General features: G+C 34.7%; 1 protein-coding gene across 5 annotated transcripts in view; it reads right to left on the bottom strand.

The window, feature by feature from the left end:
• CPED1 (cadherin like and PC-esterase domain containing 1) overlaps positions 1-16,477 on the bottom strand; it is a 269,698-nt gene that overhangs the window by 124,211 nt on the left and 129,010 nt on the right. For all 5 annotated transcript variants that reach the window (XR_003516534.2, XR_003516535.2, XM_027574292.2 and 2 more), the window contains 7 exons: positions 16,168-16,310; positions 15,308-15,380; positions 13,729-13,896; positions 12,368-12,472; positions 10,658-10,827; positions 6,717-6,787; positions 4,359-4,409 (listed from right to left, as the gene is read on the bottom strand). Coding sequence is in view for 3 of the 5 variants with exons in the window: in XM_027574292.2 (XP_027430093.2) it covers positions 4,359-4,409; positions 6,717-6,787; positions 10,658-10,827; positions 12,368-12,472; positions 13,729-13,896; positions 15,308-15,380; positions 16,168-16,310 (781 nt within the window). In the remaining 2 variants the exon portion in view is untranslated. The remainder of the gene's footprint in view (positions 1-4,358; positions 4,410-6,716; positions 6,788-10,657; positions 10,828-12,367; positions 12,473-13,728; positions 13,897-15,307; positions 15,381-16,167; positions 16,311-16,477) is intronic.

The following is a 16,477-nucleotide window of genomic DNA, read 5'->3' as shown; positions in this document are numbered from 1 at the left end:
ATGTTTAAAAAGCATATATGATTAAGGTTGTTTTTTTAATCCTTTGAACAACCTTCATAATCACTGCTGATTTTCCACTTGGCACTCTGGTCATATTTGATTTGTGGCTTCAGCTGGATTTTCTATTTGTCAAATTTTGTAGAGCTTGCCTTATATAATAGCTGTTGACTTTAGTTGGCATTATATAAATGATAGTTTTTGCTCAGCCCTTAAAAGTTTAAAGGCGGTGAGAAGGTGGGAAAATGTCTCACCAGTGGATTGATAACATTTTCGTGGCATTTATTGCATCTATCAAGCAACTGGTGAATGGGGGTGATGACTCTGTGAAGTGGGAACAGAAGGGCACCAGCAGGGAAGGAGGAAAATTTCTTAATAGGGAGAGTCATTAAACTGCCATTGAATTGATATAGTAGCTTACAGGCAGTAGGGTGAAGAACGTGAAATCCAATATTTTACCAAAAAGTCAGATACAAAAACAGCAGCAGGACATTCTGAGACCCCCCTCCCTGCCCTGGTCACCCCAACCCAAGAAAGTGCCCTAAAGTATGAGAAAGAAATGTTATACTCTCCTCAATCCTGTTATAGAACTCAGCATATTACTTCATACCATTGATTCTAAGCCATTTTAAAAATGTGTTTCTAGGTGGTAGCCCAGTTTTTACAAAAGTATCTTGATGAGAAAAAGAAAAATGCATTTATAGGCATATATACCAGCTACTGCTAAATTATATTGATTACATATTTGGAATAAACACATTACTCAAAAGAAGTTTAGCAAATGTTTTTCAAAGAAATATTAATAAGTATTTTGTTCCATAAATACTTTTCAGTAGTTAACGAAATTCCAGTGGATTCTATGGAAATCTGTAAAATGAAAGTATCCTTCTATTGCCTTTAAATAAAATGTTCAATGAGGTTTAACAACATGGCAACAAAACAGATAACACAGAATTCGCTGCCGGAAGCAATACACTGAACTTAAAGAAAGTAGATGATCCTCTGAACCATGTCCCTTCCTCTATCTATATACAGCTATCACAGTGAAGTTTCTAAAATCAGATTTGCGACAGCTTCCGTTCTTTAATGGTCTCTCGTTATCTCCAAAATCTAGTACAAGCTCCGAATAGAGCAGAAGAGGCATTTCACCATCTCTTCCTCACCTTCCTCTCTCCAGTCACATCTCCCATTCCGTCCTGGACCTTGTGACTTATCAAGGCCAACCATTTTATATTTCTTTGACAGACATGGAGATGTACCTCCAAGTCCATGGCAGGGGATGCCACCGACTTTATGGATATTTTATTCCAGTTCTGAGAACTGTGTCTCAGTACAACTATCATACACGTATGAATATGAAAGCTGAACATGAAAATGAAAAAAAACTTGTGTATTTCTGACCCACACTCTATAGTCTTCTCAGCTGGCGAAAGAAAAAACTATCCAGGTGCAAATTAGGAACAAATAATAATACAAAAGATATATTGTAATTTCATTGCAGGGAAAAGTCTTAGTAAAAAATAAACAAGTAGTCAATTTGGTTAAACAACTGAGTGAATTGGATAAATGACCCATTTGATTGATTGTACTTTTTACCAAAGATTTGATCTGGCTGATAGATGTAGGTAGACTGCATCTACAATTTTGATGATCATTGTCAACTCCTGAAATTTTTACAATAAAAGAGAAAAAGTTAAAGAATGAGGGCAAGATTATATTATTAGATTTCATCCTGAAAAGGACCGTAGCTTTTTATTTGAATTCAACTACTTATTAATAATGTATTCATTTAAAAAAATTTTTTCCAGCACATTCTATGTTCAAGGGCTGAGATAAGCACAGTAAAAACAGGCTATTGTTGGTCATAAGATCTGACTCAAATGGAGACTGTGAACCTAACATAACACTTTAAACAGGCTGGAGTCCAGAGTCCACCGTCTCTCATGGAGCACTGGGTGTTATGCACAAACAGTGAATCATGGAACACTGCATCAAGAACTAATGATGTAATGTATGGTGATGAACATAACAATACAAAAATTTTCTTAAAAAAAATTAAACAGGCTGGAGTCCAGACATACAAAATGTGCTTTTGAGAGGACCATTTCCTAAGTAGAAAGGGAATATAAACACTTGCATTACACTTTTATGTTCAAAATCAGTTAAATGAATAATGAAGTAGAAGATTTATTTTTTCAAAATAGTAACCACAGAAGATGTACTTTAACTTAAGAAGACATATTTTTATAAAACAGTCACTGAGAGTTAATTTCCCTGCAGTTTACACTTTCACTTCATAGTGAAAGTTTCCAGTGGGGCTTGCCCATTGTAACACTGAAATGCAGCCCCACACGAGACAAAATGTGTAATCATTCTCTTAAGCAAGATTCTAGCAAGTGCTTGTTTTTGGTTTCATCAGAAACTCTCCAACTCTGGCTTAAGTGCTGCATCCTAAAGCCCTGTTTAAAAGCTGATCTATCTTGATATCATCTTCACCTGAATCATCAGTGTTGCTGCCTACAAACACCTGGAGTTTCCTTGGAGTCCTTCCCAGCCCAGTGCCAATTCACCTCGGGCCAGCTTACCTCAGATCCACGGAGAACCCAGCATGAGCTATGGCGGTAGCAGGCTGCTTAACCTATTTGGCAAGTGTATTTGGGAAAGCCGTTTGAAGTTTTGGTTGCTTTTAATGGATTCATTTAACCACAGAGTTTTATTGCCCTCTTGAGGGATAATCATAACTCATGTTAAACATGAGAAAAGCCTAGACTCTGAAGGATAATCCCACCTATTCTGAGGCATCATCAAGTTATTTTTTAAATCTTAGATCATGCCATGAAAGTAGGCAGGTTAATTATACAGACCCAGGTAGGACTAGTTTTTTATCAACATAAAAATATGAACTAAGCTGAAAAGCTTATCTAACATGTTCCCATCCTCTACAGCAGGTTACCTGGGAATGGAAAAAAAGTGAGATTATCCCCATGGAGTTGTTTCATTTTATACATCATAAAATAGAAGACCAAAGAGGTGAAGTGACTTTCTTGATGCTGCATCCACCCCAGAGCCTAGCACTTGACAAATGTGCATTCTCATCTTGCTCCTGATTTACTCCCTAGTCCTTTCCTCACTATAACCTAGGCACCAGTATGCCAAGAGGTGCATGTATTTTTCTAGGAGGAAGAGATTGGATGAAAAGTGCAGGCAAGGAACAGCATAAGTCATATCTGTTATTTTTCCTGATCAGCAATACTTTATTTAAAATGCCATTTTTCTTTAATTGGATGTACTTGTTGATTCTATTAAACCACATTATTGTATAACCTCTCAGTCTACCCAGATTTTAATGATACTGTTAAAACATAATGAATGAGTTAAATTGCATTTTAGAAGATACAAATTAGATTTTATTAAACTGGAAGACTCTTATTTATAATAAACCTTAGTCCATAAATTTTATTTTTTCCAGCTTTTATGTTTTACTGGAATAGACTTTTTGTGAAAGGCTAAATTTTCTGAGTGTATGTTTTAGCATATATATATATATATATATATATATATATATATATATATATATATGTATGTATACATGGTCAAAAAGCAAACCTGCTAAGTAGAACTCTTATTTTTCCATCATACTGTTATAAAGTATTAAGATAATTCATGAGCTTTAGACAAAGAATTGGAAGATCCAGCTTTGTGATTCAGCTCAGGCATTTAATAGCCCTGTGATCTTGGAAAGGTCAGTTAGATTCTCTAGAATTATATATTTTCAAGGCCACTGGAATAATCCTGACCAGAGTAAAGAAAATTATTTTTAAATCCTAAAATCTACATACTTGAAATGTATTATTATATACATGCCATTTTTCTTGATCATACCTTAGTAAAAAAAATCATGAATTTTAAGAAAATAAACTGAAAATCAGATTAAAAACTCTGTTATAAAAAAATTCAACTCAAGTGCTATTCATTATGTCAACAATCTGGCAGAAAAGGAATCCCTGTGGGGTGGTGTGAGTCCTAAAAATTGATGTATAAAGCAAATAAGCCAAATTTATCCACTTGAGCAGTCTCCAAGGCAAAGTCTTAGCACCCTGAAGACCCCTCAAAATGAGTTTAAAAGTCACTGGCCTTAAACAAACACATAAACATAACATTTCATGTTCAAAAATAGAAAATTAAAAATGTTCTTCTTATGCAAAAGTGACAGATATCAACTCATTCAGAAACTTCTAAAAATTTACTTAAAATACATTACAGTCTAAAAGTACTCAAATATGGTAAAATGGTGATTTATTCAAAGCTGGGCTGTGCCTCGCTATTGATCATGCCCCTGAAACACTTTCATTGGAACTCACCATTACTGCAATGAACTTCTTTGGTTTCATTCATGATTCGTGGAACAGCAGCTAAAAAACAAAAGGTTAATTTAAAATGAAAACTATTAAAATAAAAGGAACACATATTCAGTAATCTCAAACAGCATACTTTAGCAGAACACATTTTATTATTTAACTTCTCTTATATCAGAAACCCTTCTTAGTTAAACTGAAAGTGACAGTAAAACAAAAGTTCTTTGGTTCAAATCTCAGGAGAATGATTACTTGAAACAGGAAAATATTAGGGGAGAAAAATGAATGGTCCAAATGTCATCCATTGCTTTGGGGTGATGTTGAGATTCCTTCTAGAAGGTTCCATGATTTTATGACTATAATATCCCAAATCATTAGAATTGCAGAAATTTTATCCAGTTGATTCCACTGACATTTCCTCTTAAGTTTCTAAAGTAAACCACATCTATCTAAAAATCTCTTTACTACCTAACAAATAACACATCGTATGTTAAAAAAAAAAAAAGAAGATAGTAGGAAGGGAAAAATGAAGGGGGGGAAATTGGAGGGGGAGACGAACCATGAGAGATTATGGACTCTGAGAAACAAACTGAGGGTTCTAGAGGGGAGGGGGGTGGGGGGATGGGTTAGCCTGGTGATGGGTAATAAAGAGGGCACCTACTGAATGGAGCAGTGGGTGTTATATGCAAACAATGAATCATGGAACACTACATCAAAAACTAATGATGTAATGTATGGTGATTAACATAACATAATAAAATAAAAAAATGTAAAAAAAAGAATCCATAACACAAGTTAAAAAAATAAAATAAGGGGCACCTGGGCGGCTCAGTTGGTTAAGCGACTGCCTTCGGCTCAGGTCATGATCCTGGAGTCCCAGTCCTCCCTCTGACCCTCCCCCCTCTCATGTGCTCTCTCTCTCTCATTCTCTCTCTCTCTCTCTCTCAAATAAATAAATGAGAAAAAAATAAAAAATAAAAAGTAAAAATCTCCTTACTAAATACCGATGGAACAAAGGAATGAATAAAAACACTTGGAGTGCTTTAATCATTCATTTAAAGAGAAAAATGGTGGGAGTGAGAAAGACACAGAATAGCAGTTTGTCACCAGTTCTTCACAGGGCTTACCAATTCCTTCTTTTGATTCAGTGGTTCTCAAACTTTAACATGCCACAGAATCATCTGAAGGACTTCTTACAATACAGAGTGCTGGGCCTCATACCCAGAGAGGTATGATTCTGATTCAGTAGATCTGAATGGTCCAAATTTCCCAGGTGATGCTGATGTTTCTGGTCTAGGGACCATATGCTGAGAACCACTGTATTGTATTAAACCTTGATTTGTAATAGGAAAATTTTGATTTCTAAAAAGTTGTAGACACGTGGTACTTATTTTCATCTTTTATTCTTTTTTTATTATTATGTTAGTCACCATACAGTACATCATTAGTTTTGATGTAGTGTTCCATGATTCATCTTTTATTCTTAAAATTAGAAGCATTTTCTTTTTGTATGATAAAAAGCTCAGATGTTCTTTAGAAAGAAAAAATTAGAAAAAGATAAGTCTAGGAAAGAAAATCACAATTGCCATTAATATTCCTTGAGGTCCATGTGGCTTGTAGTCAATTTTTCATTTAACAACACACCATAAACATCGTTCATGTCATAAATATTCTTCTGAAATATCAGCATGGCTTAACAGTATTATATTGGAAGTCTATGGCTTATTTTTTACCCACTTCACTATTATTACAATAGAAGTAGTTTCAAATTTTTAAATTTATTTTTAATAACTTATGTAACTAAACTATTGTGTACATTCTTAATTATTTCCTTAAAATGAATATCTAGGATTGAGACTTCTATGATGTAAGAATAACTTTTTTAAAAAAGATTTATTTATTTATTTGAGAGAGACGGCGTGTGCAAGAAGGGGAGAGGGAGAGAGAATCTCAGGCAGACTCCAAGCTGCCAGAGTGTTAAGCCTGACATGAGGTCGATCCCAGAACCTTGAGATCATGACCTGAGGAGAAACCATGAGCTGGATGCTTAACTGACTATACCACCCAGGCGCCCCTGTAAGAATAACTTTTAAGGATTTTCTTATATGTTGTTACATGGCCCCTTAAGGAAGGCTGCTCTGATTTATACCAGCACCAGTGGCATAAGAATACTTATTTCCCTACACTCTCCCCAACTCTATGATCTTTAAGAGGAAAGATCTTTTCAAATTTGAGGGAAAATAGCATTTCCTAGTTTAACTTCCATTTTTGACTGCTAATGAAGCTAAACATTTTTCTTATATATTTTGGGGGCCACACAATACTTATTTTCATGTTGGAAGAAGTGAGATTATATCTTTTTACCTTTTTTATTTCTCGTTGCATCAAATGGCACTTGTGGTTTTTCAATGTTCTCATCCTCTGTGAAAGAATGCCTGCAAATGCAATGCCAAAAAGTCTGGATCAATGAAATGAACAAAATTCATGGAAATTACATCTAATGCACTATTTTTTTTTTCTGTGTGGGCACAGATATTTTGATGAACACAAAGAAACACTTTCTGGATTTCATTGCTCAAGACTGGCAATCTGGCCTCAGGTGAGGTGGGTAGAAATCTCATCATCTCTAATCAGCAGAAGCACATTTGAAGAAAAGCAGGGCAAAAAGTCACTCTTCCCTCCAAAAGTGAGCAATCCCTGATAGCCTGGGTCCAAGAGAAGTGAATTGGGAACACACATTCTTATTGGAATCTGTTTGGCTAAAATCACACAGTCTTGAAGCAAGAAGGCCTGGAAGTCTGAGACACAGACTCAGAAGAACATACACATAATCTAGGAAACTTAAGGGCCCAACGCAGAAAATGACCTATGTCTTGCCACATCTTCTCTCCTCAAACGCTGACTAACTGTACTTAATGGTAAGGCTTAGTTCCTCTCGGTTGTGTTTGCCTGTTTTTCTGTTGTGTAACTAAGTGCTTGGCCAGATCACTTTTGAACTCCTCCAAGTTGAGACCAAATAATCTAAACTGCAGACCGAAAACTTGCTGGTTCTGATGATGGCGAATACGGAGCAGGATGTGGTTGGACTTTCCTGGGTTGTGCTCTGATTCTTTCTCCATTTCCCCTGCAGCAGAATGGAGGGAATATCACAGGCCTGATTTCACAGCGATGCTATGAGGATGAAATCAGATGCTCTGTGTTAAGTTTTATAAATATTTATTGTCCCAGATATTGTGCTGGGCACTGTGGTAGAGAGGAGATGAATAGGCATATTCAGTTCCTTCAAAATAGAAACATCAGCAAATTACAAAGAATCAAGGAATTAAAAATATTGCTAATGTGGGAAGGTGTGATAATTTTATTGCAGTTTTACTTGTAAAGTCTCTTTTCTTTCTTTGATGCATACGATGAAGCATTTAGGGGTGAAAAAGAAAAATGTCTAGGACTTACTTTAAAATATTTCCCTTCTCCCAAGGAATGAAGAAACAGATAAAGCAAGCATGGGGTGAGATATGTTTAGTTGAAGGTTGACTGGGTGCCAGGCCAAATTAAAAAAAAAAAATCTCTGAATTCATGTGAAGCAAAAACTCTAAGTGAAGCTCATAAAAGATAAAACCCTGAAATGCACATACACTGAATTACTATCTTAATGGAGTAAGATGCTTTGTACGGTAAAGCATCCTGAAGCAATTCCTTATGCGATTTTGTGAACAAATGATTTGTCTTTAAAAATGTGACTTTTTCACAGAAAGCCTATGAGGAGAGCAAAGTACACTTGCAACTTTATTTCTTGTAAAGTGAAAATTAGCAGATGATGCACAAATATTGATTTTAATATTTTCATTCTGTTCAGATTTACACTAATTCTGTTGGGACCTCTGGATTCTAAGCCTCAGGGCACAGACATACATCACTGTCGCTTTTTCTGACCATTGCTTTTCCGACTTTATCTCTTCTCACCTCGTTGCTCTAAGCAAATGATCTTTATTTAGAAGGAAGCATGGGAGCACCTGGCTGGCTCGCTCTGGGGAGCATGTGACTCTTGATCTCGGGGTTGTGAGTTCAAGCCCCACATTGGGTGTAGAGATTACTTAAATAAATAACTAATTTTAAAAAATAAAAGGAAGCATGAAGTCATTAATCCCCACAGGTAGCACAGGTATGTAAAATTGGCTTTTTCTATAGAAAAAGCTGGAGGTGACCATTGTGAAGATAAGGACAATGACGAATGACTACACCTGACCTTCTGTCTACAGGATATACTGGAATAAAGCACCGGACCTTGGACATGAGGCCAGGGTCCTAATCCCTCCTCTATTTCTCTGGGCTGTGTGGCTTGAGCAAATGACCCCCCACCTTCTTGGCATGGTTTCCTCATCTGGAAAATGTGTATAATATGCATCCTCCTTGTAACACAGCAGGATGATAATTAAATATACATACACTCACAGGAAATTTGAAGATAATTAGAATTGAGTATTCTTTCTTGGAATGTTCTCAGAGTGATTTACCTAATTGCTTTTTGAGAAAGATCTAAAATTTAATGTTCTCAGTGTTAACTTAGATAAATCTTTCGAACTTGTCTCACTTTTCCTATAAAAGAAAGAAAAAATTTTCCTCCACTGTAGATCTAAAGTGACCTTAGGATGGTAGAGAAACGTGAAAAGTCAATATTAATATTTATTACCTACTTGCGCTGCAGCATACCTGATACCATGTAGTACATGGAAATTATCTTATGTAATTCTTGTGAAGTAATATGTGGTAGGTAGTATAATCTTTATTTTACAGATGTGGAGATTGAGTCTCAGAGGTATCAAAACTTTAGCTTCTATAATTAATAAACTCTAGGATTGGGATATTTGAATCCATGTCTGTCTGATTCAAGAAAGTCCTGACCCTTTCTACACTGACCACTTTCAACGCTGACCACTAATAAACTCCCTTATTCAAAGGGAATCAGTTAGGGTTAGGCTTAGGGTTTGGGTTAAAAGCAGTATTCTGAATTTAGGAAAAGTCCCTTCCTTAACCTTACACCATATATGGAGCTTGAGAAAAACTTGCTGGGGAACACATTTTCCAAAACTTGTATATCTCAAGGAAATTTAGTCAAAGTTAAAAACAGTACCTAAATTGGCTCCTTGGTAAATCAAGTCTGCTCTTCCCCACTGATGATGACAGATGAGACAGACTTGAATGACTTGAGTGAGGGTGAAGAACAAACAAATGGGCGCTGAGCTCTGTTATTTGAAATGTACTTCTCAAACAAATAAAGGCTTCTGTCAGGCTTACTACTTCTGAGCATTGAGGGAATAAGGCCAACTTCATAACATCGTGGCAATTAAAGTGAGTTCTGATCCTGGGAAATGTCCTAAGAATTCTTCAAATATACAATTATTCATATTTTTGAATTATAAAAAAAATTCTTATGGAAACGCTTTCCTTACTTCCTGAGGCAGAGGGAAATGAAGACAAGTCAGGAGAACCGAAGCCGTTCCTTCCTGAGAGGGACTGCAAGAGACATAAATGATTATGGCATGGCCCTTTCGTTTTTCATCTCCCTAGGAGGTTTAGGTTTGCTTCTGTTTTCCTGGCAGTAGAAAAGTCAAATGTTCCCTGAATTCCATCATATAAGAGAAGCCGACTTAGCTAGTGCCTTGGGCCCTGTCCCTTCTCGACAAGGACAGGAGATGTGAATATAATCACCTTGGCCTATCGTCTCTCCCATCCCCTCATTACCACCTCTCATTAGAACAGAAGTGGAAATGGGAGGTCAGATGTCTCCCTCTGAGATTCTACCTTCTAAAAAAGAAAAGTTCTATTCTTGTGGCAGGGACAGACATATTTGTAAATTTGGCTAGATTTTGCCCAGAATAAAGTCACGCTTCAAAAACTCTCTAAATAAATGATCATACCATCTCGGGCTCCACACTGACTGATGGTTCATAAAAAAAAAAAAAAAAAGAAAAGAAAAAAGTCACCTAATTCCGTCTGATGCTCTCATAATTCAAGGATATACATCACAGAATGAAATGAGATTGAAACTTTTAATTTTAAACATGACTCTGTAGTAGGGTCAAGTCCTATTGGTTTAAAAAACTGTTGGATGTGTTCTTATTACAGTGTTTGAAGATCACTAGGACTGTTACGGTTTCAATGCTTTAAAGAAACTTATTTTCCAGAGGACAAATATTTGGACACATTTCTCTTTGTTGCTTTCTTTAATGTAGGCAAAAGCAAAATCTTTTGAAATCAATCTTTAGAGAATTTTTGGATTGCACAATTCAAATTTGTGGCTATCTTACCATTCCAGTGGGTGTAGCTGAGCCTTTTTATTCAGGAGCTGAAACTGTTCCAATACATTTATAAGAGACCAGCCTTGAGTCAGGATTGAAGCAGGTCGTCCCACAGGATTTGCCCTATCATAAAATTCATGCATCAAAGATCGAATCCCAGGAGTAGTAGATGGGAAGAGCTGAGAAGAAATATTCAAAACCAGAATATCATAATAAGTTATGGAAAATAACCGAAAAGGTATTATTACTAGAAAAGACTTTCTATTTTATTCAGCTATTTCAAAAAATCAGATATTTATTTAAAAACCAATGGTCAGTATCATAATATAATTTTCTGTGCAGTTGTCAAGGTAAATGCCACTTTCTATCAGGCACTAATTTTGTTGATCATATTTCCAAATATGGTGAGTTTTCTTTCTCTTTTCTTTGAGTGAAAATGGTTATTTCCTTCCTATCGATAGCTGCAAACAGCTGAATGACAGAGTGACTCAGGCAGTAGGAAGAATGAGGAGAAATCATTTGGGGTTACAAGTGAACTTTGTCAGGGTGAGAGATATTAATCCTATGGAAAAAAAATCTATGGTTATCCTCTTTATACTCTGAGAGTCAGGAAATTGTCCTTTTTCCTGCAAAATAATTCTTCGGTTTTCACACTGTGCCAAGAGACTTTCTCTACATTCACAATATCTCAAATTATTAATTCCTCAAGAATGAGACCTCTGTCTTTATCTTTGTTGAGTTTTGAGCCAACTGTGACAAATGTAATACTATCTTTAAATTAATTAAAATAATCCATCAATTAAATTATTACCTTTGTGGCACAAGCTTACTTTGAACCCTCTAAAATAAAAATCTGAATTATAGGAACGAGTGCCAAACATTCAAACTTAGTAAATTGGTTATAACTCAGACAAGTAGCATGTGAATACATGCTATTTTTAAGTAAAAAATAAATGTCTGATCCAAACAGATTAATAATAAATTATCAGTGGACTTTGAAAAATGCTGTTTTAACAAGATATTTCATATAAGCAAATCTTAGGTGGAAAAATAGAATCCATTATAGTCCATCTAGATAAGTGGCAGAACTAGAAACAAAGCAAGTACTGAACATGCACACATACATGTAATAAATTATATGGATAGTGACCTTCCATATTGACCAATAAATTAACAGAACCCAAGAAAATACACAGAAAGGAAAACAAATGTCAGGTTTTTGGGTTTTATTTTTTTTTTGCCTAGTTATCATAATTATTTACGTTTCCTTTCTTTGAACTTTGCTATAGAGTTGCAACAAATTTAGATTTAGGTTGTTTTCTAAAATGTGGTTACATTCAGTAATATTTGATTTTACACAAACAAAAAGGGCACGATGAGCAGAAAGTTTTGTTCCACGTACATGTCTCAAAGTTAAAAGCTAAACTTCTCTTGTAAAATGTGGACATTTTCCCTCTCAGAACAGTCATGTACTGACAGCTATGCTGATCTCTTATCCTTTTACCTTGAGTAAGTCATGTATTATTTGCACTGTATCTCTTAAAGAATATGGGTTCTGCTCATTTTAATATTTAGATGTCTGAAAAGAAGAAAAAAGCTTACAAAGATTTCTATTTCTTAAATAAAAATCTTCACCTAGTTTTAAGCGAAACTCAAATAGTTTATGGCTGATCTATAAGCTCAGTAATCATGAGGAATCAAATGTCACTTTTGTTTTACCAGTTGGAATTGCCCCAAGTTCCCAAGTTCCTTTGTGAAAGTCATAATTGAATTCATCTCCTCTAAAGACAGGCATTGGTTTTGTTCCTTCTGATAGTTTTCACCCTATAATGGGGGGAGGGGAACAATTCTTAAGCAATTGTTACAAAATCAAACCATGTTTAGCCCAATTGCCCTCCACTTTATAAACCAATCAAAGTTTGAACTCAATAAACAGCCGAGCTAATTAATGCCAAATCACGCATAGTAACTTCAGCTTGTCACAACAGTGTCTGGCTCTAAGAAAATTTCATACTTGACAAAGAGGACCTGAATGAAATTGTTCAATAGGGCATTGGTAGTAAGGTTGGGGAGATGAGCCCAAGAGGGTAGACTGTGTGTGACAATTTGGGAATGCAGGAAGCATCTCCTTCAGCCTTCAGGGTACCAGAGATCAGAGCAGCCCGTGAACACGGGAATTTCATCTATGGGATATTAAAATTTTGGAGTCTGTGGATTCTAATAAACAGTCCCCCTGCCCCATTTTTCCTCACATCCATTTTTTTTCTGAGGCATTCTTGAGAGGAGAAGTTGCACATATTTACCATTATTCTGGATCAAGTGGTTCTAAAGGTTTTAATGATAGTCCACTCACTAATGAAGGAAAACAGGGAACTAGGGGAAAAAATTAATAAAATCCAGAGGAAACAGCAGTCTATAAAGTCATGTTCTATTTTGCACAAACAACTCTCCATAGAGCATCAACGTTGGTTTGTGAGAACTTTCATATCCCACTCTCCCAAATTCTCCAAATACAGGTTTTAAAACAGAAAGGTACATAGAGAATAATACTGTACTTAATAGTCTGTACAGATTTTGATGCATCAAGAAAACTTGTTTAACACGCCATAAAAATTAACCAATGCTACTATGAAGCACTACACCCTAATCAGCAGCAGCTAAGCAAAGCTGTGAACCAGATGTGACTTCTTTAAAAATTAGTATTCTAACTCCAGTCCCTTGATGTCAATCTAGAGCACTCACTGCTCTTCTAGACTGCCTCCAAAAAATTCTACTATTCCTTTTAAAGTATTCTAAATAACATCTAATATGTATTATTCATAATATCCACAAACATTCCTTAGGAGTTAGGGACTTCTTTATTTTAACCCATCACTGCATCATAATCAGTTACTCATACTTAGTTGACATAAAATAGTCTTGGTCTTCAGGTCAGAAAAATATAAAGAGGTGTAATATAATGGATATTATATTACATTTCAAATGCATTATCAATTTGCTTAGCTACGCAATAAAGAAAATGGCACCTTTCAAAGAATGACTTGAAAAAAAAATTTGTCACTTAAAAAATATGCACTTACCTTAAAAATACCTGATCTATGAAGTCCCTGAAATATCTCAGAAAACATTGGAAGTGAAGATTCATTAGAGAAGAGAAAATTGAAAGTATCTTGTAAAAGGAATTCTTCTGTATTTTGGTCCTCAAAATCCATATTATCATCATCTTGAAAATTTAAATGATCATGCACCTGTGAAAGAGAAAAAGCAAAAATTTTTCGTTGACTTTTAATGCAGTGAAATCAGTTCAAAGACATGATTCATTCTTGTTGGATTGTAGATCAGAACTGACACCTAGTGGCCTTTTTGAAGGTCAACAGCTTTATAAAATACAAGTAATGTTCTTTTGAAGATACAGTTTTTTAAATGAAAAGTAATGGATTATAAAGTCACAGTAATTTACCTTGAAACTCTTTACTGTTGAAGAATTTTCATTCAGGAAAGATAACATATGACATTTCCGAACAATAAATTTTATTTATTTTATTTTTTACTATTTTTAGATTGTATTTATATTCAAGTCGGTTAACATATATAGTGCTGGGAAAACCAGACAGTAACATGCAGAAGAATGAAACTGGACCACTTTCTTACACCATACACAAAAATAAATTCAAAATGGGTGAAAACCTAAATGTGAGACAGGAATCCGTCAAAATCCTAGAGGAGAACACAGGTAGCAACCTCTTTGACCTTGGCCACAACAATGTATTTCAAAGAGCATAATACAAAGCGAGATGTGTGCAAGATAATGAATAAATGATTAAAGATGTAGATTTATGAAGTTTCAAAATTTTATGGATAAATCTTTGAGCTATTCAACTAAATGTCTGAGCCATATATAATTGTAATCATTCACCTTGTACAACACTTTGAAAAGCAGTCAATGCAATATGAAGTTGAATTCTGGTTACACATAATTTTATTTTGTTCCTTTCCCTTCTTCCTACTCCATATCTCAAAATAAAGCTTTCTGTAGATTTATTCAATCAACTGCTTTTTAATCTTCTTGTCACTAAGGGATATTTTAGATGAAAGATATGTTGGAGGAGATGATGGAGGAGATGATCTGAATGTGTTCACTTGATTCGAAAGGAAGTAAAAGAATCAGAGTATACAAAAGCACTCTTCAATTTACACAAATTTATACTAGAAAAAAAACATATATTTAAAAAATTCCTATGGCTTTTTAAATTAAAATACAGGCCAATTTAAAACTAAATATCTGTATGTAAAGAATAAGAGTTACTTTTTTTATAAACCCAAGTGAATAAGCTGGGTAATGTTCTATTTTCTATTATCTGCATGTTTTCCACTTTATTTCATAAACAGTGGTGATTAATCCATAGGAAAATCCATGCCTGTTCTATAGTGATTCATAGTGGGGATTGGAACCCAAATCATAGATTCTCCACATATTAGGTAATTTTCTGAACTACAGTAAAATATAAGCCTGTAGTGACTTTAATACAAGTTGCTACTTATTGACTGGTTCCTGTGAATGCAGACAACCCATCCATACACATATATACACCCCCCCCCAACACACACAGATCATTCAGTGTAAGGTGGAAGCTCATAAGAAGCCTTCAGGATATTCACCTGGAGCACTACGGGGTACCCAAAACTGTAGTAGCCAATATCAAAAGTGAAAAGTTGAAAACATAATCTGCATCTGAAATAAAAACACAAGGTAATATAAAAATATATTCTATTTGCTACATTTACTCTATCTTCTGATACATTATTAATAGTTACTAGAGTTAATTTCAAGGTCTGTATTAAGTAAAAAGAGCAGTGACTTGGAAATTACATGCAATTTATTTTTAAATTGGAATTTGTTTTGTTCTTCATAGAAAATACAAATATATCTAGAATATTCATAACACATTAAACAATGAAGTTACTTCATGAAAACCTAAATACAGAGAAGGAAACTCTCCTACTCCTTACTGCTAGGCATTCTTATTCACATATGGAACATGATAAAGCTTACTTTTGAGTCATCTCCTTTTTGTTGACATCTAAATTTAACATTTCCCTAGAAAAAGGCATGAAATTATATTCAAGTAAACTGAAGTATAGAGATAGTCGCCATTGAATATTGTTAATAAGGTCCATAAGTAAAATTATACCTAAGTCAATGCAAAGTTCATACGACAAAAATAGCTAAGCTTAAAAAGGAGATGCAATTAAAATTAATTTAAACAATGTGTGCTTTATTTCTCGTCACTATTATTTGGATGCTAACAAGTCTGTAACATGCACTGAAGTTTTAGGATCTATAAATATGAAAAGATGTTAACAAGTTCATATTTATATACTGACATAACATTTTCCAAGTAGCACCTACTGGCGATAATTAAGATATATTTCACACTTGTGATAATTAAGAATATTTTCACTAGTAATTTTTAGAAGGTTTTTTTTTCTTTTTTTTTAATATTAGCATTGGTTTTTACCTATTGAAGGCCTTTGGTCCCAGAGTAGACGTTTCGCTGAATAATTCAGCTGCTAGCAAGAGTTTGCTAATTGCTTCTTTCATATTATCAAAAGCCTGAAGAGGTGAACTGGCTGTCAGGAATGTCTCAAAAAATGTTTGCAGCTGTGAACAAAGTAAAGGATTCAATATTGAAACAATAATCTGTTTGTCTATCATTTCCAAGGTGACCAGTTTGAAAGATTCTTTTGGATTATGTGTCTTTGCCACATTAAAAAAAAAAACTCCTTAAATAGGAAAGTTTGATAATCTTATATATAGTTTGTAGATAT

The sequence above is a fragment of the Zalophus californianus genome, chromosome 12, assembly GCF_009762305.2.
Source record: "Zalophus californianus isolate mZalCal1 chromosome 12, mZalCal1.pri.v2, whole genome shotgun sequence".
Lineage (NCBI taxonomy): Eukaryota > Metazoa > Chordata > Mammalia > Carnivora > Otariidae > Zalophus > Zalophus californianus.
Note: the sequence above shows the minus strand (reverse complement) of the source record. Positions and strands in the feature narration are given on the sequence as shown.